Source organism: Kogia breviceps, chromosome 18 (genome assembly GCF_026419965.1).
Source record: "Kogia breviceps isolate mKogBre1 chromosome 18, mKogBre1 haplotype 1, whole genome shotgun sequence".
NCBI classification, from domain to species: Eukaryota; Metazoa; Chordata; class Mammalia; order Artiodactyla; family Physeteridae; genus Kogia; species Kogia breviceps.
In genome coordinates, this window is record NC_081327.1 from 53,835,483 (window position 1) to 53,858,590 (window position 23,108).

At 52.7% G+C, this 23,108-nt stretch overlaps 1 protein-coding gene across 4 annotated transcripts in view; it reads right to left on the reverse strand.

Annotated features, from left to right (window-relative positions):
- SLC38A8 (solute carrier family 38 member 8) overlaps positions 1-23,108 on the reverse strand; it is a 40,955-nt gene extending 17,847 nt beyond the window's left edge. For all 4 annotated transcript variants that reach the window (XR_010837812.1, XR_010837813.1, XR_010837814.1 and 1 more), the window contains exons 1-6: positions 23,076-23,108; positions 22,503-22,693; positions 17,819-18,017; positions 4,843-4,984; positions 3,938-4,039; positions 1,051-1,108 (exon numbers count right to left, since the gene is read on the reverse strand). Coding sequence is in view for 1 of the 4 variants with exons in the window: in XM_059045514.2 (XP_058901497.1) it covers positions 1,051-1,108; positions 3,938-4,039; positions 4,843-4,984; positions 17,819-18,017; positions 22,503-22,691 (690 nt within the window). In the remaining 3 variants the exon portion in view is untranslated. The remainder of the gene's footprint in view (positions 1-1,050; positions 1,109-3,937; positions 4,040-4,842; positions 4,985-17,818; positions 18,018-22,502; positions 22,694-23,075) is intronic.

The following is a 23,108-nucleotide window of genomic DNA, read 5'->3' on the forward strand; positions in this document are numbered from 1 at the left end:
GTGAGAAATTCTGTAAGCGGCTTGCTAAGCCCCAGAAACGATGCAGCGACTCATTTACAAAAAAGATAAACGGAAATGTTTCCGGACTTTTCTTTTCCCCAAAAAGCGGTTCTCAAACAAAATATAAGATGACAAACACAGAAGACACTCAGGCTACGAAGCTGAGACACCGTCACCCCTGAGCCTCTTTCCCTGGAGAACTGGATTTCACTGGGGGCGGTTTTGTTGTTGTCGAGGTGGGTAGGTGGTTGTTTTTAGGACAGAGGCAGATCTTTTCTAAAATAAACAATGGAGGAAGGGAGTCGGCTGCCACCTGCTAGAAGACTGCGAGAGCCCAGGAGAGACCAGAAGGCGGGGAGCAAAGCCCTACCCCACCCCCGCCCCTCCAGCCCCGCCCAGCCCTTTGCAGCTCTCCAGCCTGGGACCCCTCCCCCTCCGCGGCTCTCCAGCTGAAGCGCCCTCCCCTTCAAGCTGGCCACCTCCCACACACTCCTCAAGACTCCTCCCAGGCATCAGCGCCTGGAAAAGGGCATCTCGGAATCTGCCCTACCCAGCGCTGTGGAGGAAGCTCCTCCACCGGATTCCACGCACGCAATTCCTTACTCCATGTCGTCCTATCAAAGTCTACATGCTCTGCCCAGTACCGCCAACTCCCCACACACCTTCCCGCCCTCCTAGCCAGCAAGCCCCCAGGCCCCCGCGCAGAAGCCACCTGCACGAAGGCATTCTACGTAAGCAGGCCGCTCCAGGTCCCCAGGCGTGGCGACCCGGCCGCGAGGACTTCGCAAAGGAAGGGACAGGTCCTGGGCCCACACACTCGACCCCAGACCCAACAAACAAACGTGCTGTGCTGCTGGCCGTCAGAGGGGCCGGTTCCCAGCTCACTGAGCCCAGATGCCGGCCACGTGCACCGTCTCCCTAAGACAGCCCAGCTCATCCTGGAACAAGTCCTCGAGCTTCTCCCGACAGGGAGGCCACACTTTCCCGAGGGAGCAGGCAGCCACCAGAGCCTACAAATGCCACCCTCTCCAACACAGACGCCAAGGTTACCTGAAATCCGAAGCAGATGGTGGGAAAAACACTAAACACGGAGGTCCAGGAGGAAGGACTGTAAAGAGATGAAAACAGGTGTTTGTTACAAAAGGTTAAACTCAAAACAGCTTTCAGCTTGAAGATGAGTTTTCAACAACCCCAGCAAGATATAACTAAGCGTGACTAGAAGACAGGTTTTAATAACCACGTCCACTGCCGGGTGTGGGGGGTTGGAAAAGGCTGCATGTTAAACGCTGCACTTTCTAAGTACATCTGTGCTGTCATATGGTAACTTGACATCCTCCATGCAGGCACAACTTGGGCAGGGCGTGGCTAGGAGGAACTCCCAGCCTCCCTTGGAGGCTGCCTGTTCCCAATGAGCTTAGGGGCTGGGGTGGTAGGGGGCACAGGCAGCATCTATCAAACAGACCCCAACAGGGCGAGGATGGCTTGACCTCTGTCCAAGCTGCCCGAGAGAACTGAGGTGTGCATGGGGCAGAATCTTCAGGTCAAGCCCTCTCGGTGGTCCCCAGATGGTGGCCCTCCAGCTTCCTTTAGTAAACAGCTCTAGGTACCAGCCTCCAGCACCTTTAGGGACGTGTAGTGGAGGAGACACAAACAGCACCCGCTACAGAATCGGGGTTTCCTGATTGTGGTAGAATAGCGGGCCCCAAAGAGGTCCATGTCCTAATCCTGGGAACCTTACACGACACAAGAAACTCTTCAGATGTGCTGAAGCTCAGGACTTTGAGGTGAGAGATGACTCTGGGTGATCTAGGCCCAATGTAGCCCAAGGGTCCTTGCGTCAGAGAACCTTCCCCAGCCATGGTCAGAGGAAGCTGTGACCAGAGAAGCAGGGTTGGAGAGATGGAACCTTGCTGGCTTTGAAGATGGAGGAAGGGGCCCCGAGCCAAGGAATGTGGGCGGCTCCATCGGCCTGCCTGCGTCCTCTGGGCCTCACGTGCTGTCCTCGCCTGCTCCTGTGGGTGAGCCTGCCCGAGCTCCAGCCTTGGAGGCTGCACTTCCGGAGAGCAGGACCCTCCCCTCTGCAGACTCAAGGCCACAGATGAACAGTGCAGACCTGGCCCCCTTCTGATCGGGTTTCTTTCACTGCTGGTTCATGCCGTCGGTGTGCCGGGGGCTGCACGGGCCGTGGCCTCTGTGCCCCGCTCCTTCCCCCTCTCCTGAACCCGATCCACCTGGGCCTTCACCCCCGCCTCCTGCCCTGACGAAACTCAGCCACATCCAGAGGCCTCCGTGGCCAAACCAGGCGCCAGGGCTCAGCCCCATGTGAGCCAGAAGCGGCCATTTGGTGGAGATCACCTCCACCTTCTTGAAATTTTGCTCACTGACTTCTGAGACCCAGATTCTATTATCCTCTGTCCCGGGTTGTACAGCGTCCCCCTAGATTTACAGCCACTGGGAACCTCAGAATGCAATCTTATTTGGAAAAAGGGTCTTTGTGGATGTAATTGGTTAAGTGAAGATGACGTCATCCTGAAGCAGGCTGGGAGTTAACCCAACAACTGGTATCCTCACAGGAAGAGGAAACACACAGGGAGGAGGCCGTGTGACCGTGGGGACCGAGTCCAGAGCGAAGCAACTGCAGACCAAGGAAGGCCAAAGAGTGCAGGCCAACTCCGACGCCGGGAGGGGCAGGAAGGACCCTCCCCCAGAGCCTCCAGAGGGAGCGCAGCCTTGCCCACACCTTGATTTTGGACTTTTAGCTTCCAGAACCGGGGGAAAAATTTTCTGCTGCTTTCAGCCACCCGGTCTGTGGTCATTTGTTACTACGAGCAGCCTCACGAAGCCAACACGTGCTCCTAACTTGCCATCCCTCTCCCTGATCCCCCAGGGCCCGGGTGCAGGGCCACCAGGCCACAGTTCTCACCTGGGCGCCTGGCCTACCTTACATGCCACCTCTGGGCTGGTGTTCCTCTCTCCAGCCCAGGCCTCTCCGGACCCCAGGCGCACAGCCTGACCGGCTCCCTGACGCCTTTAGTTAATGTCTCACAGCTGTCTCCAACCTAACATCCCCACCCGACCCCTCCCCGTCCCGTCCAGCCCAGGAGACGGCATCGCCAAAGCTCAGAGTCACCCGGACTCTCCTCTCTCTCCCGCCCCACTTCCAGCCTATCCCCCGGGAGGGTCCACACAATTTGCGGGACCCAGTGCAAAATGAACATGCCGGCCCCTCGTTCAACAGCGGTTAAGCATTTCAGGATGGCGACAGCAGGCCGTTAAACCGAGTGCGGGGCCCTCCTGGGCCCGGGACCCTGGGTGATGTCACAGGTCACAGGCTCACGGAGCCGGCCTGCCACCAGCCGATTTGATTTCAAGCCCCCGGTGTCATCAAAACCCCGCAGCGGCTTCCGTGCAAAACTGAAGTCCTCACCGCAGCTCCGCGTCCCGAGAATACACCCCCCAAGCACACGCCCACTCTTGGCCTCGCTCAGGCTCGTGGGGCCTCACTGGCCTCCGCCCCTGCCCCTGCACCTTGCTGGCTGGTTCTGCGGCCTCTGAGCTGCGGGGAACGTGTCTGCAACAGCCTAGGAGCCACAGGCTGGTGCGGCGTCTAGTGCTTTCGTATCCCTTAGCCTGTCGTTTCCCCCCCCACCCCCCCGCCGTGCTCACTAGTGAGAGCGCCGTCGTTCTGAAGAAGGAAAGCTTTTTTTTTTGTTTTGTTTCGCTGCTCCGTGTGGCACGTGGGATCTTAGTTCCCTGACCAGGGCTTGAATCCGCACTCTCTGCAGTGAAAGCACAGAGTCGTAACCACTGGACCGCCAGGGAGGTCCCAGGAAAGGAAGTTGTGATGAGTTCCACGGCATCAGAGACGGGCGGGGTCGGGCGGAGAAGCGTCCCTCGGCCCTCACAGCAGCCCCGGGAAGCCACGCCCAAGACTCACCTCGACGTCAGGCGGGGCTCGCGAGCAAGGTCTTGGGGCCCAAGGTAGTACTGGGCCACGATGACCAGGGCCAGGTAGCAGGCGGCCAGGGTACCTAGGGCGCTAACACATGGACGGGCCGCAGCGTTAGGAGGCCTCTACGGTGAGGCAGGGCCTGGAGGGCCACGCGGAGCGGGCTCTCAATGCCAGCTCTGCCCACACAGGCAAGGTGTCAGGCCGCTGTCTGCACTCCATTTCCTCATCTGCACATTGGGCACTGCGGGAAGAGCATTCCACGCGGGCAGGGCAGGGCCGCGCTCAGGCCCAGCAAGGTCACACCTGCGAGGCTGTGAGCTCTAGGGTCGCCCCCGTCTCCCCACCGACAGCCGCTGGGATTCAGCATCTAAGTCGGGACACTGCCCGCTGGGCCACAGCACAGCGGGCAGGAGGACCCCGACTCGGCGGGTGAGGGCTGGGGGTGCCCGGGGGCCAAGGGGGTCCTGCCCGCTCTTTCTCTGCTCCATTTCGTTACATGAGAGGGGGAGGCGGGTGACACACTTGTGTGAAGACTTTTGCCAGACTTAATTTTTGTGAAAGTACATGGAGAGCCTCAGACTGTAAGATGGAAAAAAGTGTGTGTGTGTGTGTGTGTCTGTGCCAGCATGTGTGCAGAAAAAGTCTGCAATCATTAACTAACAAAATGTCAGCTGCAGGTCCTGTCATTACGGGTAATTTTCTTTTTTGTTTATCTGTATTTTCTATCAGGCACATGTATGACTTGTGTAATTAAACATTTTTTTTCCCCTTCTGCAAACGGGAAGACCCGTGCTAGCAGCTCCCCTATCCCAGGCGGACAGACCCCACCCACCAGGCGCCTGCCGAGGCGGGGACCCAGCCCCCCGCCAGGAAGGGGCTGCAGCCCGTACCTTGTGTATTTCTGGAACCCGAGCTCCCGTGGGGCGGACAGGGGCAGGAGGACCAGCAGGCAGAGCAGCGTCAGGGCGAAGGGCCGGTCTGCGTACCAGGGCTGCGGGGCTGGCGGGGCGGCGGGCAGGAGGAAGTCGCACACTAGGGGGAGGGGGGGAGGGAGATGCAGCGAGCCCCGCGTGGCCCTCCCCCAGCTGCAGAGCCGCGGCCACGGGGCTCCCGGCTCCGGGTCCTCGGGTGGGTTCGCCGTGGGCACCGAGTCATCGCCGTGAGTTGAAAGGGACGGGTGGACAAGCATGATGGAGACCTTGTCACGTGCCACCAGGACGGAGGCGACACGCTGTAGGAATTCATGCCACAGGCCTTCACCGCCTTCCTTCCGCCCCGCGGACGCTGCTCTAACTGCTGGAATCGGCAGCAAACGACACAAGGGTCTGCCCTTGGGGCACCCAGGCCCTCCTGCTCGTAAAAGATGCTTCTTGTTCGCTCCAGAGCTCGAAGGGTGTGTGCGGTGAAGCGGGGGGCCTGGAATACATTTCCCCCAGACGGCAGCCTAGGGCAACCCCGTTATTAGATGGGGGAGAAGCAGGGCGGGGCTGAGCCGGCCGCTTCCGCCCCACACCAGAGAGGCTGGGGTCCCTCGGGGGCGTGTGGCAGGTGGCGGGGCCCGAGGGTCCTCGATGGCTGCGCTCACACACGGTGCCTGGTGGGGATGCCTGGGCTCCGCGGGGCCCTCCCTGCAGACCGTCCAGCAGGCTGGTCCATGACAGCGGGGGGGGGGGGTCCCGAGCCCAAGGCGGAAGGTGCCGTCCTCTTAAAGGCCAGGCCTGGAACTGGCAGTGCCCCATCTGCTGTCCTCCGCCAGGCCGAGCCGTCATGCAGCCCGCTCTGATTCAGGGGGCGGGCACACAGACCCCATCAACCTCTCAAGAGAAGGAACACCTAAGAGTCTGGACCCGTTTTGATCCCCCGCCCCCCCAGTAAGACCGAGAATTTGGAGTTATCAGATAGAAGAGGCTAGAGAGATGGGGGAGAGGCGAGAGCCAAGGGGAGGCAGCAAGACGGCTTGAGGCCGGAAGCACGCGGACGGCGGTGCCGAGAGCTGGTTCCCGGCCCACTGGGGGTGCTGGCCCTGCTGTAACAGAGCACCCTTGCTTGTTCTCACCACGTGCTCCGTACAGCCAGCGATGACGAGAAACCAACGGCCTGACCACGACGGCTTGCTTCGACTGGAGTGACGCAACGGGACAGCCCCCCACGGAGCTCGGGGGGCAGGGGCCTCCCCTGCGGGAGGCGGGGCAGGCTCTCCGGGCCAGAGAGGCCAAGGGAATGCACGCACCCAAAGGTGCACAGAGACCTCCGTGAGTCCCGGGCCCCGGGTGGCCTGGGATGGGGGGCAGGCCCTTCTTAGCCATCTGGACTCCTGAAGCCAGGAAAGCCCCCCTCTGCCATCTGGGCTGCCCAGCTCCCTCCTGAGCCCTCGCTTTCCAGGCCATACCTTGGTGTCCTCGGCACCACCGTTTACAGTCATTTGCCCCCGATGAATGTAACGGCTCCATCAAAAACCCCAACCTCCAACGAGCCTGCAGCCCAAGTAACCCGGACTTGCCTCCAGAAAGACATATCCCTAAATACGTAACCAGAAACACGCCAACGGTGCTCTCTTCCCACCCGTCAATCCACCCAGAGCTGGGGTGCCGTGCCTCCAGTCAATAATCTCTCCAGGTGATCCACTCACCGAGCCCCAAATCTTCTCGACACAGCAGCCCCGCAGAATCCTCCTGAGCACGGCAGCACCTCCTGCTCCTTCCCCAAAAGCAAGCCCCTCAGATCCTTCTCGACACGACAGCCCCTGAGATCGTTCTACACATGGCCGGCCCTCAGAATCCTCCTCACCAGGGCAGCGCCCCAGAATCCTTCGCGACATGACAGCAACTCAGTATCATTCGCAACGCGGCAGCCCTTCAAACCCTCCTCAAAATGGCAGCCCCTCAGAATCCTTCCCAGCACTGCAGCTGCTGAGATTCTTCCCAACATAGCGGCCCATATTTTCCCAACACTGAGGCCCTCAAAAGCCTTCTCACATGACACCCCCTCATCCGCCTCCTCAACTTGGCGGCCCTCAAAATCACTTTCAACATGGCAGCCCCTAAGATTCCTCTCAACACCAAGGGCCTCAGATGTTCCTCAACCCAGCAGTGCCCGAAATTATTCTCAACAGGGCACCCCCTCAAAATCATTTTCAACAGGGCACCCCCTCAAAATCATTCTCAACATGGCAGCCCCTCAAAATCATTCTCAACAGGGCAGCCCCTCAAAATCATTTTCAACATGGCAGCCCCTCAAAATCATTCTCAACATGGCAGCCCCTCAAAATCATTTTCAACATGGCAGCCCCTCAAAATCATTCTCAACATGGCAGCCCCTCAAAATCATTTTCAACAGGGCAGCCCCTCAAAATCATTCTCAACAGGGCAGCCCCTCAAAATCATTCTCAACAGGGCAGCCCCTCAAAATCATTTTCAACAGGGCAGCCCCTCAAAATCATTCTCAACAGGGCAGCCCCTCAAAATCATTTTCAACAGGGCAGCCCCTCAAAATCATTCTCAACATGGCAGCCCCTCAAAATCATTCTCAACAGGGCAGCCCCTCAAAATCATTCTCAACAGGGCAGCCCCTCAAAATCATTCTCAACATGGCACCCCCTCAAAATCATTCTCAACATGGCAGCCCCTCAAAATCATTTTCAACATGGCAGCCCCTCAAAATCATTTTCAACAGGGCAGCCCCTCAAAATCATTCTCAACATGGCAGCCCCTCAAAATCATTTTCAACATGGCACCCCCTCAAAATCATTCTCAACATGGCAGCCCCTCAAAATCATTCTCAACATGGCACCCCCTCAAAATCATTCTCAACAGGGCAGCCCCTCAAAATCATTTTCAACAGGGCACCCCCTCAAAATCATTTTCAACAGGGCAGCCCCTCAAAATCATTTTCAACATGGCAGCCCCTCAAAATCATTCTCAACAGGGCAGCCCCTCAAAATCATTCTCAACAGGGCACCCCCTCAAAATCATTCTCAACAGGGCAGCCCCTCAAAATCATTCTCAACAGGGCAGCCCCTCAAAGTCATTTTCAACAGGGCACACCCTCAAAATCATTCTCAACAGGGCAGCCCCTCAAAATCATTCTCAACAGGGCAGCCCCTCAAAATCATTCTCAACAGGGCAGCCCCTCAAAATCATTCTCAACAGGGCACACCCTCAAAATCATTCTCAACATGGCAGCCCCTCAAAATCATTCTCAACAGGGCAGCCCCTCAAAATCATTCTCAACAGGGCAGCCCCTCAAAATCATTCTCAACAGGGCAGCCCCTCAAAATCATTTTCAACAGGGCAGCCCCTCAAAATCATTTTCAACATGGCACCCCCTCAAAATCATTCTCAACAGTGCAGCCCCTCAAAATCATTTTCAACAGGGCAGCCCCTCAAAATCATTCTCAACAGGGCAGCCCCTCAAAATCATTCTCAACAGGGCAGCCCCTCAAAATCATTCTCAACAGGGCAGCCCCTCAAAATCATTCTCAACAGGGCAGCCCCTCAAAATCATTCTCAACAGGGCAGCCCCTCAAAATCATTTTCAACATGGCAGCCCCTCAAAATCATTCTCAACATGGCAGCCCCTCAGAATCATTTTCAACATGGCAGCCCCTCAGAATCTTTCCCAACACGGCAGGCCCTCAGAATCCTTCCCAAGGCAGCAGCCGCTCAGAATCCTTCTCAACACAGCAGCCCTTGAGAATCCTGCAAAGGACGGCAGCCCCGAGGGTTCCTCTCCACACGGAGGCCCTCAGAATCCTTCCCAACATGACAGCCCCTCACGATCGTTCTCAACATGGCAGCAGCTCAGAATCTTCTCAACACGGCAGGCCCTCAGAATTGTCCTCAACAGGAGAGCCACTCGGAACCCTCAGCAACACCACAGCCCCTCAGATCCTTCCCGACATGGCAGCCCCAAAGAATCCCCAACAGGGCAGGCCCTGAGTATCCTTCTCAACTCAGCAGCCCCTCAGAATCCTTCCCAACGCTGCAGCTGCTAAGATTCTTCCCAACGTGGGAGCCCCTAGGATTCTTCTCCACACGGCAGCCACTAGAAGCTTTCTCACACGGCATCACCTCAGAATCCTCCGCAACACAGCAGCCCCTCAGAATCCCAGCTACACTGCGGTCCCTCAGATGCTGCCCAACAGCAGCAGCTACCACACAGGACCCTTCTGACACAGCCGCCCCCTCGGGTCCTTCTCCACGCGGCAGCCCCTCCAATCCCTCTCAGCTCGGCGGCTCCTAGAATCCTCCTCAAAATGGCAGCAGCCCTTTAAAACTCTTTTCAACAAGGCAGGCCCTCCTGGTCCTTTCTACACGGCAGCCCCTCAGAACTTTCTCAACACGGCAGCCCCTCAGAATCCTTCTCAACACGGCAGCCCCTCAGAATCCTTCTCAACACAGAAACCACTCAGAATCCTTCTAAACGCGGCAGCACGTCACGTGCTCCCCAAGACGACAGCCCCTCAAAACCCTCCCTCAGCATGACAGCCGCTCAGAATATTTGTCAACAGGGCTGCACCTCGGGTCCCCCTCAACACAGCAGCGCCCCAAGATTCTCATCACGGCAGCCCCCAACATCCTTCCAAACACAGCGGCCACGGAGAATCCTTCTCACCACGGCAGACCCTCAGAATGAGTCACTCTTAACACTGCGGCGGCTCAAAATCTTCTAACACGGCACCCCTCACAGCTCCTTCTGAACAAGACAGTTCCTCAGAACCTTCTCAGCGAGGCAGCCTCTCAAAAGCATTTTCAACATGGCAGCACCTCAGAAACCCTCTCGACGCGGCAACTCTTCAGAATCCTTCTGAACACTGCAAGCCCTCAGAATCTCTCCCAACCCGGCAGCTCCACAGGATCCTTCTCAACACGGCACCCCTCAGCTCCCGCTCAACAAGACCGTTCCTCAGAATCCTTCCGAACCCTGCAGCCCCTCAGACCCTTCTCAACACAGCAGCCCCTCAGAATCCTTCCGTACATGGCGGCCCATCAGAATCCTTCTCAGAAGACAGCACCTTAGACCCTTCTCAACATGGTAGCACCTGAGATCCTTCACAAAACGGCAGCCTCTCGAAACCCTTATCAACATGGCAGACCCTCAAGATCCATCTAAACACAGCAGCCCCTCAGTTCCTTCTCAACACAGCAGGGCTCAAGAACCCTCCAAAACACGGTGGGCCCTAAGATTCTTCTCAACACAGAGGCCCTCGGAATACTTCCCAACACGGCAGCTCCTACAGGTCTTCTCAGCGTGGCAACCTCTAGAATTGCTCTCACACAGTGGCCCCTCAAGCCCTCCTCAACATGGCAGCCCCTCAGAATCCTTCCCAAACTGAATTGCTAACATTTTTGTCAATACGGAGGCCCTTGGAACTCATCTCAATACAGCAGCCTCTCAGAATCGTTCCCAACACGGCAGCCCCCAAGATTCTTCTAAAGAAGGCAGCCCCTAGAAGGCAACCAATGAAAATCCTTCCCAATATGAAAGGCCCTCAGATCCTTCCCAAGAAGTCAGGCCCTCAGAATCCTTCTCAGTAAGGCAGGCCCTCAGAATCCTTCTCAACACTGTAGCTGCTAAGATTCTTCCGAACAGGGCAGCCCCTAGTATCCCCCTCAAAAGGGCAGCTCCTAAGATTCTCCTCAACACGGCAGCCCCTAGAATCCTTCTCACACAGCAGCCCATCAAAATCCTTCCCATCACGGCAGCCCCTCAGATCTTGCCAATAAGTCAGGCCCTCAGAATCCTTCTCAACATGGCAGGACCTCAGAATTCATCTCAGCAGAGCAGCACCACCAGTTGACCAGAATGGAAGTCTGATATGACCTCTACTTGCCACTGTCAGGCAGGGCATTTTTGTGCCAATTTACCCTCTGGGAGGTTCAGATCTACCAACTCTAATTTCTGTGGAGAATAACAGTGCTTCCCACAACATGGGAGCCTTTAATTTCCATATCCCTGCATCAGGGACCTTTTTTCATGGTTCAAGAGACAGAACAGACAAAACAAACAGTAAAATGGTGGACCGAGATGCAACCATATCAGTCATTATTACATTCCAAGTAGAAGTCTAAATATGCCAATTAAAACCCGAGACTGTCAAGATGGTAAGAAAGCAAGACCCGACCATATGCTGTCTACAAGAAGTGCATTTTAAAATTCCAAGGTTCATGGTAACAGTGGGAAAAGAAATTCTGTGCAAACACTAATCTTAAGGACGCTGGAGAGGCTATATTCACATGTATATTCACAAAGCATTACAGAGACAAAAAGGGACATTTCATAATAAAAAGGCAATTCACTGTGTGTGCTTATTAATAAGAGAGCTTCAAAAACCATGAGCTAAAAATTCATAGAATTAAAGGGAAAAGTAGGCAAATCTGCAATCATAACTGGAGATTTTAACACTCTCTCTCTCATAACCTGACAGAATAACTACACTCCTCCACTGCCCCACTCCCACAAAAATCTGCAAGGCCATGGAAGATCTGATCAAAGCTCTGGATCACCTTGACCTACTGGAGAGTTCTAGAACACTGTACCAAAGAACCACAGAACACACACCCTTTAGAGCTCACCAAGACAGACCACATGCTGAGCCACAGAGTAAGTCCCAAACGCCAAAATTATACAGATGTGTTCTCTGACCATGCTGCATTTAAGGCAGAAACCAAAAAGGCAACATTCACAGAAAGACAGACAAGATGGAAAGGCAGAGGGCTATGTACCAGATGAAGGAACAAGATAAACCCCCAGAAAAGCAACTAAATGAACTGGAGAGAGGAAACCTTCCAGAAAAAAAATTCAGAATAATGATAGTGAAGATGATCCAGGACCTCAGAAAAAGAATGGAGGCAAAGATCAAGCAGATGCAAGAAGTGTTTAACAAAGATAGAGAAGAACTAAAGAACAAGTAGAGATGAACAACACAATAACTGAAATGAAAAATACACTAGAAGGACTCAATAGCAGAATAACTGAGGCAGAAGAACGGATAAGTGACCTGGGAGACAGAATGGTGGAATTCACTGCTGCGGAACAGAATAAAGAAGAAAGAATGAAAAGAAATGAAGACAGCCTAAGAGACCCCTGGGACAACATTAAATGCAACAACATTCGCATTATAGGGGTCCCAGAAGGAGGAGAGAGAGAGAAAGGACCAGAGAAAATATTTGAAGAGATTATAGTCAAAAACTTCCCTAACATGGGAAAGGAAGTAGCCACCCAAGTCCAGGAAGAGCAGAGAGTCCCATAGAGGATAAATCCAAGGAGAAACACGCCGAGACACACAGCAATCAAACTGGCAAAAATTAAAGACAAATTGCTGAAAGCAGCAACGGAAGAACGACAAAAAACATACAAGGGAACTCTCATAAGGTTAACAGTTGATTTCTCAGCAGAAACTCTACAAGCCAGAAAGGAGTGGCATGATATACTTAAAGTGCAGAAAGGGAAGAACCTAGAACTAAGATTACTCTAGCCAGCAAGGATCTCCTTTAGATTCGATGGTGACATCAAAAGATTTACAGACAAGCAAAAGCTAAGAGAATTCAGCTCCACCAAACCAGCTCTACAACAAATGCTAAAGGAACTTCTCTAAGTGGGAAACACAAGAGAAAAAGACCTACAAAAACAAACCCAAAACAATTAAGAAAATGGTCATAGGAACATACATATTGATAATTACCTTAAATGTGAATGGATTAAATGCTCCAACCAAAAGACACAAGCTTGCTGAATGGATACAAAAACAAGACCCATATATATGCTGTCTGCAAGAGACCCACTACAGACCTAGGGACACATTCACACTGAAAGTAAGGGGATGGAAAAAGATATTCCATGGAAATAGAAATCAAAAGAAAGCTGGAACACCAATACTCATATCAGATAAAACAGACTTTATTTATTTATTTATTTATTTATTTATTTTTGTGTGCTAGGCTGGCCTCTGTCGTGGCCTCTCCCGTTGCGGAGCACAGGCTCCGGACGCACAGGCTCAGCAGCCATGGCTCACAGGCCCAGCCACTCTGCGGCATGTGGGATCTTCCCGGACCGGGGCATGAACCCGCGTCCCCTGCATCGGCAGGCGGGTTCTCAACCACTGCGTCACCAGGGAAGCCCAAGACAGACTTTAAAATAAAGAATGTTACAAGAGACAAGGAAGGACACTACATAATGATCAAGGGATCAATCCAAGAAGAAGATATAACAATTATAAATATATATGCACCCAACACAGGAGCACCTCAATACGTAAGACAACTGCTAACAGTTATAAAAGAGAAAATCAACAGTAACACAATAATAGTGTTAACACCTCAATTACACCAAAGGACAGATCATCCAAACAGAAAATTAATAAGGAAACACAAGCTCTAAATGACACAATAGACCAAACAGATTTAATTGATATTTATAGGACATTCCATCCAAAAACAGCAGATTACACTTTCTTCTCAAGTGCACATGGAACATTCTCCAGGATACATCACGTCTTGGGCCACAAATCAAGCCTCAGTAAATTTAAGAAAATTGAAATCATATCAAGCATCCTTTCTGACCACAATGCTATGAGATTAGAAATCAATTACAGGGAAAAAATGTAAAAAAACACAAACGCATGGAGGCTAAACAATATGTTACTAAATAACCAAGAGATCACTGAAGAAATCAAAGAGGAAATCAAAAAATACCTAAAGACAAGTGACACTGAAAATACGACGATACAAAACCTATGGGCTGCAGCAAAAGCAGTTCTAAGACGGAAGTTTATAGCTATACAAGCCTACCTCAAGAAACAAGAAACATTTCATGTAAACAATCTAACCTTACACCTAAAGGAACTAGAGAAAGAAGAACAAAACTCTAAGTTAGCAGAAGGAAAGAAATCATAAAGATCAGAGCAGAAATAAATGAAAGAGAAACAAAGAAAACAATAGCAAGGATCAATAAAACTAAAAGTTGGTTCTTTGAGAAGATGAACAAAATTGATAAACCATTAGCCAGACTCATCAAGAAAAAGAGGGAGAGGACTCAAATTAATAAAATTAGAAATGAAAAAGGAGAAGTTACAACAGACACCGCAGAAATACAAAGCATCCTAAGAGACTACTAAAAGCAACTCTATGCCAATAAAATGGACAACCTGGAAGAAATGGACAGACTCTTAGAAAGGTATAACATTCCAAGACTGAACCAGCAAGAAACAGAAAACATGAACAGACCAATCACAAGTAATGAAATTGAAACCGTGACTTAAAAGCTTCCAACAAGGGCTTCCCTGGTGGCGCAGTGGTTGAGAGTCTGCCTGCCGATGCAGGGGACGCGGGTTCGTGCCCCGGTCCGGGAAGATCCCACGTGCCGCAGAGCGGCTGAGCCCGTGAGCCATGGCCGCTGAGCCTGCGCATCAGGAACCTGTGTTCCGCAGTGGGAGAGACCACAACAGTGAGAGGCCCGCCTACCACACACACACACACACAAAATTCTTCCAACAAACAAAAGTCCAGGACCACATGGCTTCACAGGTGAATTCTATCAAACATTTAGAGAAGACTTAACCCCCATCCTTCTTAAACTCTTCCAGAGAATTGCAGAGGAAGGAACACTCCCAAATTCACTCTATGAGGCCACCATCACCCTGATACCAAAACCAGACAGAGATACTACAAAAAAGAAAATTGCAGACCAATATCACTGATGAATATAGATGCAAAAATCCTCAACAAAATACTAGCAAACAGAATCCAGCAACACATTAAAAGGATCGTACACCATGATCAAGTGGGATTTATCCCAGGGTTGCAAGGATTCTTCAATATGCACAAATCAATCATTGTGATACACCATATTAACAAATTGAAGAATAAAAACCATACAATCATCTCAACAGATGCAGAAAAAGCTTTTGACAAAAATTCAACACTCATTTACGATAAAAACTCTCCAGAAAGTGGGCATAGAGGGAACTTACCTCCACATAATAAAGGCCATACATGACAAACCCACAGCGAACATCATTCTCAATGGTGAAAAAGAAAGCATTTCCTCTAAGATCGGGAACAAGACAAGGATGTCCACTCTCACCACTATTACTCAACATAGTTTTGGAAGTCCTAGCCATGGCAATCAGAGAAGAAAAAGAAATAAAAGGAATACAAATTCGAAAAGAAGAAGTAAAACTGTCACTCTTTGCAGATGACATGATACTATACATAGAGAATCCTAAAGGTGCCACCAGAAAACTACTAGAGCTAATCAATGAATTTGGTAAAGTTGTGGGATATAAAATTAATGCACAGAAATTTCTAGCATTCCTATACACTAATGATGAAAAATCTGAAAGAGAAATTAAGGAAACACTCCCATTTACCACTGCAACAAAAAGAATAAAATACCTAGGAATAAACCTACCTAGGGAGACAAAAGCCCTGTATGCAGAAAACTGTAAGACACTGATGGAAGAAATTAAAGATGATACCAACAGATGGAGAGATATACCATGTTCTTGGATTGGAAGAATCAATATTGTGAAAATGACTATACTACCCAAAGCAACCTACAGATTCAATGCAACCCCTATCAAATTACCAATGGCATTTTTTACAGAACTAGAACAGAAACTCTTAAAATTTGTATGGAGACACAAAAGACCTCGAATAGCCAAAGCAGTCTTGAGAGAAAAAAACGGAGCTGGAGGAATCAGACTCCCTGACTTCAGACTATACTACAGGGCTACAGTAATCAAGACAATATGGTACTGGCACAAAAACAGAAATATAGATCAATGGAACAAGATAGAAAGCCCAGAGATAAACCCACACACCTATGGTCAACGAATCTATGACAAAGGAGGCAAGGATATACAATGGAGAAAAGACAGTCTCTTCAATAAGTGGTTCTGGGAAAACTGGACAGCTACATGTAAAAGTATGAAATTAGAACACTCCCTAACACCATACACAAAATCAAACTCAAAATGGATTCGAGACCTAACTTTAAGACCAGACACTCTAAAACTCTTAGAGGAAACATAGGAAGAACACTCTTTGACATAAATCAAAGCAAGACCTTTTTTGATCCACATCCTAGAGTAATGGAAATAAAAACAAAACTAAACAAATGGGACCTAATGAAACTTAAAAGCTTTTGCAAAGCAAAGGAAACCATAAACAAGACGAAAAGACAACCCTCAGATGGGAAGAAATGTTTGCAAACGAATCAACGGTCAAAGGATTCATCTCCAAAATATATAAACAGCTCATGCAGCTCAATATTAAAAAAACAAACAACCCAATCAAAAAATGGGCAGGGCTTCCCAGGTGGCGCAATGACTGAGAGTCCGACTGCCGATGCAGGGGACGCGGGTTCGTGCCCCGGTCTGGGAAGATCCCACATGCCGCGGAGCAGCTGGGCCCGTGAGCCATGGCCGCTGAGCCTGCGCGTCCGGACCCTGCGCTCCGCAGCGGGAGAGGCCACAGCAGTGAGAGGCCTGTGTACCACAAAAACAAACAAACAAAAGTGGGCAGAAGACCTAAACGACATTTCTTCAAAGATGACATACGGATGGTCAAGAGGCACATGAAAAGCTGCTCAACATCACTAATTATTAGAGAAATGCAAATCAAAACGACAACGACGTATCACCTCACACAGGTTAGAATGGGCATCATCAGAAAATATACAAACAACAAATGCTGGAGAGGGTGTGGAGAAAAGGGAAGCCTCTTGCACTGTTGGTGGGAATGTACATTGACACAGCCCACTATGGAGGTTCCTTAAAAAACTAAGAATAGAATTACCATATGAACCAGAAATCCCACTACATGTGTATACCCACAGAAAACCATAATTCATAAAGACACATGCACCCCAATGTTCACTGCAGCACTGTTTACAATAGCCAGGTCGTGGAAGGAACCTAAATGCCCATCGACAGACGAATGGATAAAGAAGATGTGGCACATGTATACAATGGAGTATTTATCACTCAGCCATAAAAAGGAACGAAATTGGGTCATATGTAGAGACGTGGATGGATCTAGAGACTGTCATACAGAGTGAAGTAAGTCAGAAAGAGAAAAACAAATATCATATATTAACGCATGTATGTGGAACCTAGAAAAATAGTACAGATGAACCCGTTTGCAGGGCAGAAACTGAGACACAGATGAAGAGAATGTTTGCACACCAAGCAGGGAAAGTGGTGGGGGTGGGGGTGGGATGAATTGGGCGACTGGGACTGACATGTAGACACTGATGCGTATAAAATTGATGACTGATAAGAACCCGCTGTAAACAAAATTTTTAAAAAGGAAACCAAAAAGGCAACTAGAAAACTCCCAAATAACTGGAAATTGAATCACACAATTCTAAACATCCCATGAGTCAAATAGGAAATCACAGCAAAAATTAGCAAAAGATTGAATGGAATAGAAGTGAAGTCAGCACATATCAAAACCGGTTAGTAAGACGCAGCCCAAGAAGTGCCTCGAGGGAAATTGTTAGTGGGGGGACTAGAGGCCAAGGGAGCACGGGGCTGAGGGTCTCTGACGTCCCCAAATTCAAGGTGTTACTGGTTCTCTCTCACAGGGGTGCCTTTGCAGTTGGTGCCGCTTCCCCGTCTGTAAGATGAGTCCCCACTGGACACCCCAGCACAGCTCCATCCAGCTCCTTGACTCTCACCGCGGTGGTTAATTACTAACCCTGCACCTTCCCTTCGCCACGACGTGAGGAGCCGGGAGCGGTCTCAGCCTCTGCCGCTTGCCAGGGCCCCGAGCCCCACGTCCACATCCTGCTCAATCCACCAGGAGCTCGGGAGACGCGAGCTCCACGCCCGGGGTCCCCTCTGACTCCAGGGCAGGTACTTACACTTCTCCAGCTGGTCGCCGGCCACCCGGAGGAAGGCCACGGAGATCATGAGCAGGTTGACGATGAAGGAGGCCTCGCACAGCTTCCTGATGGTGGGGCCACACAGCCCTCCGACCACGCCCTGGTAGGTGGCCTGGCCACTGACGGAGGCGGCGTAGCCCAGGACGACCAGCCCGCTGATCAGGAAGACCAAGGAGACCTGCAGAACAGGACCGTGGGGCCAGGCGTGCCCACAACCGCCTCCCGGGACGCTGATACCACCACTCCCTGCGGGTCTCACCGGCAGAGGCCACGGCTGCCTCCAGCCCAGGGCCTCTCTACCTGACAAGCCACCAGCCCCCTCCCTTGAAACCAGAGCTGCAAAGCAGGTGGCTTCTAGAGGCCGCGCTGGCTCTGCATCTGTGAATCTGGGGTTCCCACCACTCCACAGCAGTTGGACAAGTGAGGCATCAGGAACCCAGAGTTTGAGTGACTTTCCGAAGACCACATGCGTTGCAGGGGAAGAGCCCTAAAGCGCGGTGGTTAGGCAGCAGGCATACTTGGTTTCAAGTCAAACTCCGCCACTCAACTGCTCGGCGGCACGAGGCTCACCATCAACCTCTGTTTTCCCATCTGTGAAATGGGGATGATACCATCTACCTTACTGGAGGCTTGTGATGCACTTGCTTTACACACAGCACATAACTCACTCGGCTCAGTGCCTGGCACGTGGTAAATGCTCAAGAAATGATGGTCATTCTTATCCTCCAGACTCCCTCTCCAGGCTCTGTTGGAATTTTTTCCAACACTGAAAAATTTTCAAACGTCTAGGAAAGTTGGAAGAATTTTCCCATGAATGCCATGTACCCACTACCTAGATTTTACTAGGAGTAGATCACCGTACTTATTTTATCACGTCTCTACCATGCGTCCGTGTGTCCATCTAAACTTGGGGGTACACTGCAAGGCAAGTTGTGGATATTAATTAACATAATTCCCCCTAAAGATGTGGGCGTGCATATCATTAATTAGAGCCTGATGTTTGTTGACAGTCCTTCTCTCTTGTAAGATAAAATGTACACACAGTGAAATGCACCGTCTTAAGTGTATATCATTGTGTCATTGGAAGGGGTGTAACCAACGTACACGGGCGACCTAAACCCCTACCAAGACACAAAGTGTTACCACGTCCCCGGAGTTCCCTCCTGTCCCTTCCCAGTCACTTTCTGTCCCTGTGCCCAGAAAAAAAACCACTCTAATATTTTTCTGCTTTTATCCATTTTCTTATCTGGCTTTCCACTGAGCGGAAACGTTGGTGAGGGCCAGCCCTACCGAGCACATCGGTCACGTTTATTCCTATTTTTGCCAAGTGCTGTTTCACTGTGTGGATAGAATCACAATTGGTTGATACAGTCCCGTTGCCAGGCATCTGGGCTGTTCTTCGTTTTTGGCTACTATGAATGAAGAGCTGAGCATTCTAGAATAAGTCATTCTGATAGACCCCACGCTTCCTTCTCCTGGACACACACCTAGGAGTGGAATTCCCGGGTGCCAGCGTAGAGGTGTGTTCCACGCTGGCAATTTCTTACAAACTGCTTTCCAAATCCTCTGCAACACTTGACAACCCCCACTCCGCTCCCCCCCACCGCCCCCCCCGGCCTCAACTGATGCATCTGAGACCCACTTGCCCCGCATAGTTAAATGTTTTTGAGCCTCTCCAGGATGGACGGCTACCTGTCCCCAAGCTGGACCTGGTCTCCATGGCCAAACTCCCCTCCCACATTTCTGTGGAGGAGAACAATGCGGGAGCTGTGAGGTGCTCAGCCAAGAAGCCCGGGGAGAGCCAGCATGGCCGTCTTCAGACACAGTTCGTGCCCCTGAACAGCAGACTCGTTCTTATGCCAGCAGCCGAAACTAGGGCTGCTGAAGCGAACATCTAACTGGACCGCCCGAGAGAAACTTGAAAGTTCAGAGCCAGGAGGAACATGCACGCTCCCTCCAGCCCCTCGACCTCTGCCCGGGCCGGTTCCTCTGCCTGGACCACCACCACCCCGCCTCCACCACTGTCCCTCACCTGGGGAACTCCTACTCTTCCCCCTTCCTCTCCAAGGCCACCTCCTCCAGGAAGCCTCCCCACACTTCACCCCCGTGGTGGGCTCAAGCCTCCGTTTCTGGCAGAACCACACCTTTCGTGGGCCCACTTTTTTCCCTGTGGTGGGTCAAATGCCCCAAAAGGTTTGTCTACATCCTAATCTCCAGAACCTGTGAAAGGGACTTACTGGCAGCCATCTTGGCAGATGCAAATAATGAACACGTAATTACACGAAAAAGGGTCTTTGCAGGTGAAATTAAGGATCTTGAGATGAGGTCATTCTGGATGAGCCAAATGGGCCTTAAATCCAACGCCAAGTGTCTTAATAAGAGACAGAAAGGGAGGAGACACAGAGATAGCCGGGGGGGCGATGGGGCAGAGACTGGAGTGACGTGGCCACAAGTCAAGGAACGCCTGGAGCCCCCAGGAGCTGGAGAGGCGGGAAGGACCCCGCCGACACCTTGATTCGGACTTGCGGTCTCCAGGACTGGGAGAGAACACACTTCCGTCGGTTTACACTACCCAGGTCGTGGTCCTCGGGTCCGGAGGCCTGAGGCCACGTACTCACAACTGCACATTCAGCGTGAGGATGGCGGTCTCTCTCATCCACCAGACTCTAAGCTCCACGGAGACTGGGATCGTGTCTTTTTTGCTTACCATTTAGCCCCAGAAAAGCACCCAGAACATACCAGGTGCTTCGTAGGTATTTGGGGGTGAAAGGAAGGGAAGGGGAGTCGGGGGTCAGGCTGAGCCTCTGCCAGGGAAGGTGCGTGTCTGCTAACACGGTGAGCTGTCCACGCAGGAGTGGCTGACCCTCGAGACGGTCCCTGAACCTCTTAGCAGCCAGTCAGCAAAGAGCCCTTAAAGCCCCTGGCCAGGCGTGCCTCTCTTTGGAGCCAGAGAAGGTCTAAGCTCGTTAACTTCACCAAACCTCCAGTGCTCATGGGGCCATCCGAGATCTAAAACCTCACACCACTGACCTCCCAGTGGCGGGGATCTTTAAACATTCCTCCCGTCCGAGGGGAGGCCTTGTAACTGGGGACAGGGCAGCAGTCTCACTGGCTAAGAGGAGGGGAGAGTGAGGAAATGATGGGGGAGTTGCTGATTACCAGCCTGACTTCTTCCCTTGTCGGGAGTTTCCACTTCTTCATATTTGGGGTCCTCTCTCCTGAAGGCTGCCTGCCTGCTCAAGATGGGATCTTTAGACCATCCTGTGCAAAGGGCAAGCCACCCCAGCAGAATCCGTATTGCCCGGGAGCCTGTCCAGAGACGCACGATCTCAGGCCCACCCAAACCTGGGCAGCCGGCATCCGTACTCCCGAAAGGTGCCAGGAGACCCCGCACGGAGCCTGCGGAGCGGCGCGCCACGCCCCTGCCTCAGACCTGCCTGGCGTCCTCGGCCCGGCCCGTCTGCGCCTGACCACGGACCCCCACGCGGGCCCCAACCGCTCCGTCGCTGACCCTTTGCGGCTGGAGGTCGGGCTCGCCGTTCCGGAAGCGCGGCCCGCCTGCCGCACACAACCAAACACCGCCCTGTTGCCCGTCACGTGCACCTGGACGCGCTGAGGCTCGGCGCCGCCGTGGGGGGCTTCTCTGCCCCCCTCCCGCTCCCACAGATGTCAACCCACCCGTCACGCCGCCTACCACCTGACACCGTGTCATTCGGCTTCTTGAATCTTGGCCGAGTTCCCCGTTAGAACAAGCTTCACGAGGACGGAGACCACCCTGTCTCAGCCACCCGGCGCCAGACAGGCGCTCAGCCAGCGTGGGGGTGGCACGGGTTACGCCGGACACTGCACAGGGCAGCACCTGGCCGCTTCCAGAAGGACGAGAAAGGCCCCCTGGGCCCCCCAACGGGGCCACTATCAGCCAGCTGCCAGAAAAAAGCACTTGAGGTGATGCCCGTCAAAGAGCTTACCACGAAATGCCTGATTCTTATCGGCTCAAGGAAAAGACTGCTGATAAAATGAAGCTGTGCTGATCAGCGGCTCTTTCTCGCTGAGGACGGTCGGGCCCTGGAACTTTCTGGGAAGGGAGAGGGTGCAGGCTCCACACGCAGCCAGCAGAACTGGCCAAACACCGCTGACACCGTGCAGGCTGGAGGCGTCACAGCGGCCTCAGTCCTGACCCGCCCACGAGATGTGGGCTTTTGCTGCGGAGCCGAGACCCGGGAGGCAAGAGAAGTCAATCAGTGGCTCCGAGACGGCGCCTCCCCAGCTGAAAAGCCAGGTTTATTGGCTACAGGTGCCGAGCGCTCCGCAGGGAGCCAGCGCCCTCCACCTCCCCCACCTCCCCACACCCCGCCCTGTCTACACGGGGATTCCCTCCCCACTTTAAGCCAGGTTTATTGGCTACAGGTGCCGAGCGCTCCGCAGGGAGCCAGCGCCCTCCACCTCCCCCACCTCCCCACACCCCGCCCTGTCTACACGGGGATTCCCTCCCCACTTTGTGAGCTGAGCGGGATAGAAAACCAAAAGCCACAGGAGTAATTTCGGAGACAGGCAGCTCTGCAAAAGCAACGCCCAGGGCTCTAGCTGGAAAAATAAAAGTAAGCTCCTACCTGCCCCCGGAGGACACCCCCCCCCCGCCCCAAAATGCTTCCCAGGGGCTTACCAGCTCCACTAGGAAAGCGGGGGCCACCCCACCCGCCTTGTGGAAGGCCCACGGGAAGCTGAGCAGGCCGGCACCCAGCGCAGACTTCAGGAGAATGAAGACAGCACCCAGGGAGGACAGACTGGGGCGGGCGGCCGTGGGGACCGGCTTTTCCGAAAGGCCCCTCTCTCCTGGGGTCCGTCCCTCCATGGCTAGAAGCAGCAGAGGGGCAGAGAGACGGGGTGGTCACGGCATCCTTCTCCAGCTGGGATGCGTCTCTCCTCGATCCAGCCAGAGCCAAGACGCCTGTCCCAACCACCCCAGCCTCTGTACCCCTCATCCCGAGCATCTGCTCCCCCCTTTCCACACGGTTTTGTAACCACCTGCCCCCTAGCTTCCGGTCCTCACGCCTTTCCCCTCAACCAACGCTGTCCCCCCCCCCCCAGCCTCCAACCTTGTGTACGGGCCCTCTTGCCCTCCCACCCCCTTTCTCTTCCAAATCCCCAACTCCTTCCTCTCCATGGCTGTTCTCACCCACCCACCCGCCTCCGGGCCAACTTCCACAGTGAAGGGGCTCCAGCCCCTGGTCCTTACCACCAAGTCCAATCTTCAAGGCGACACACAGTG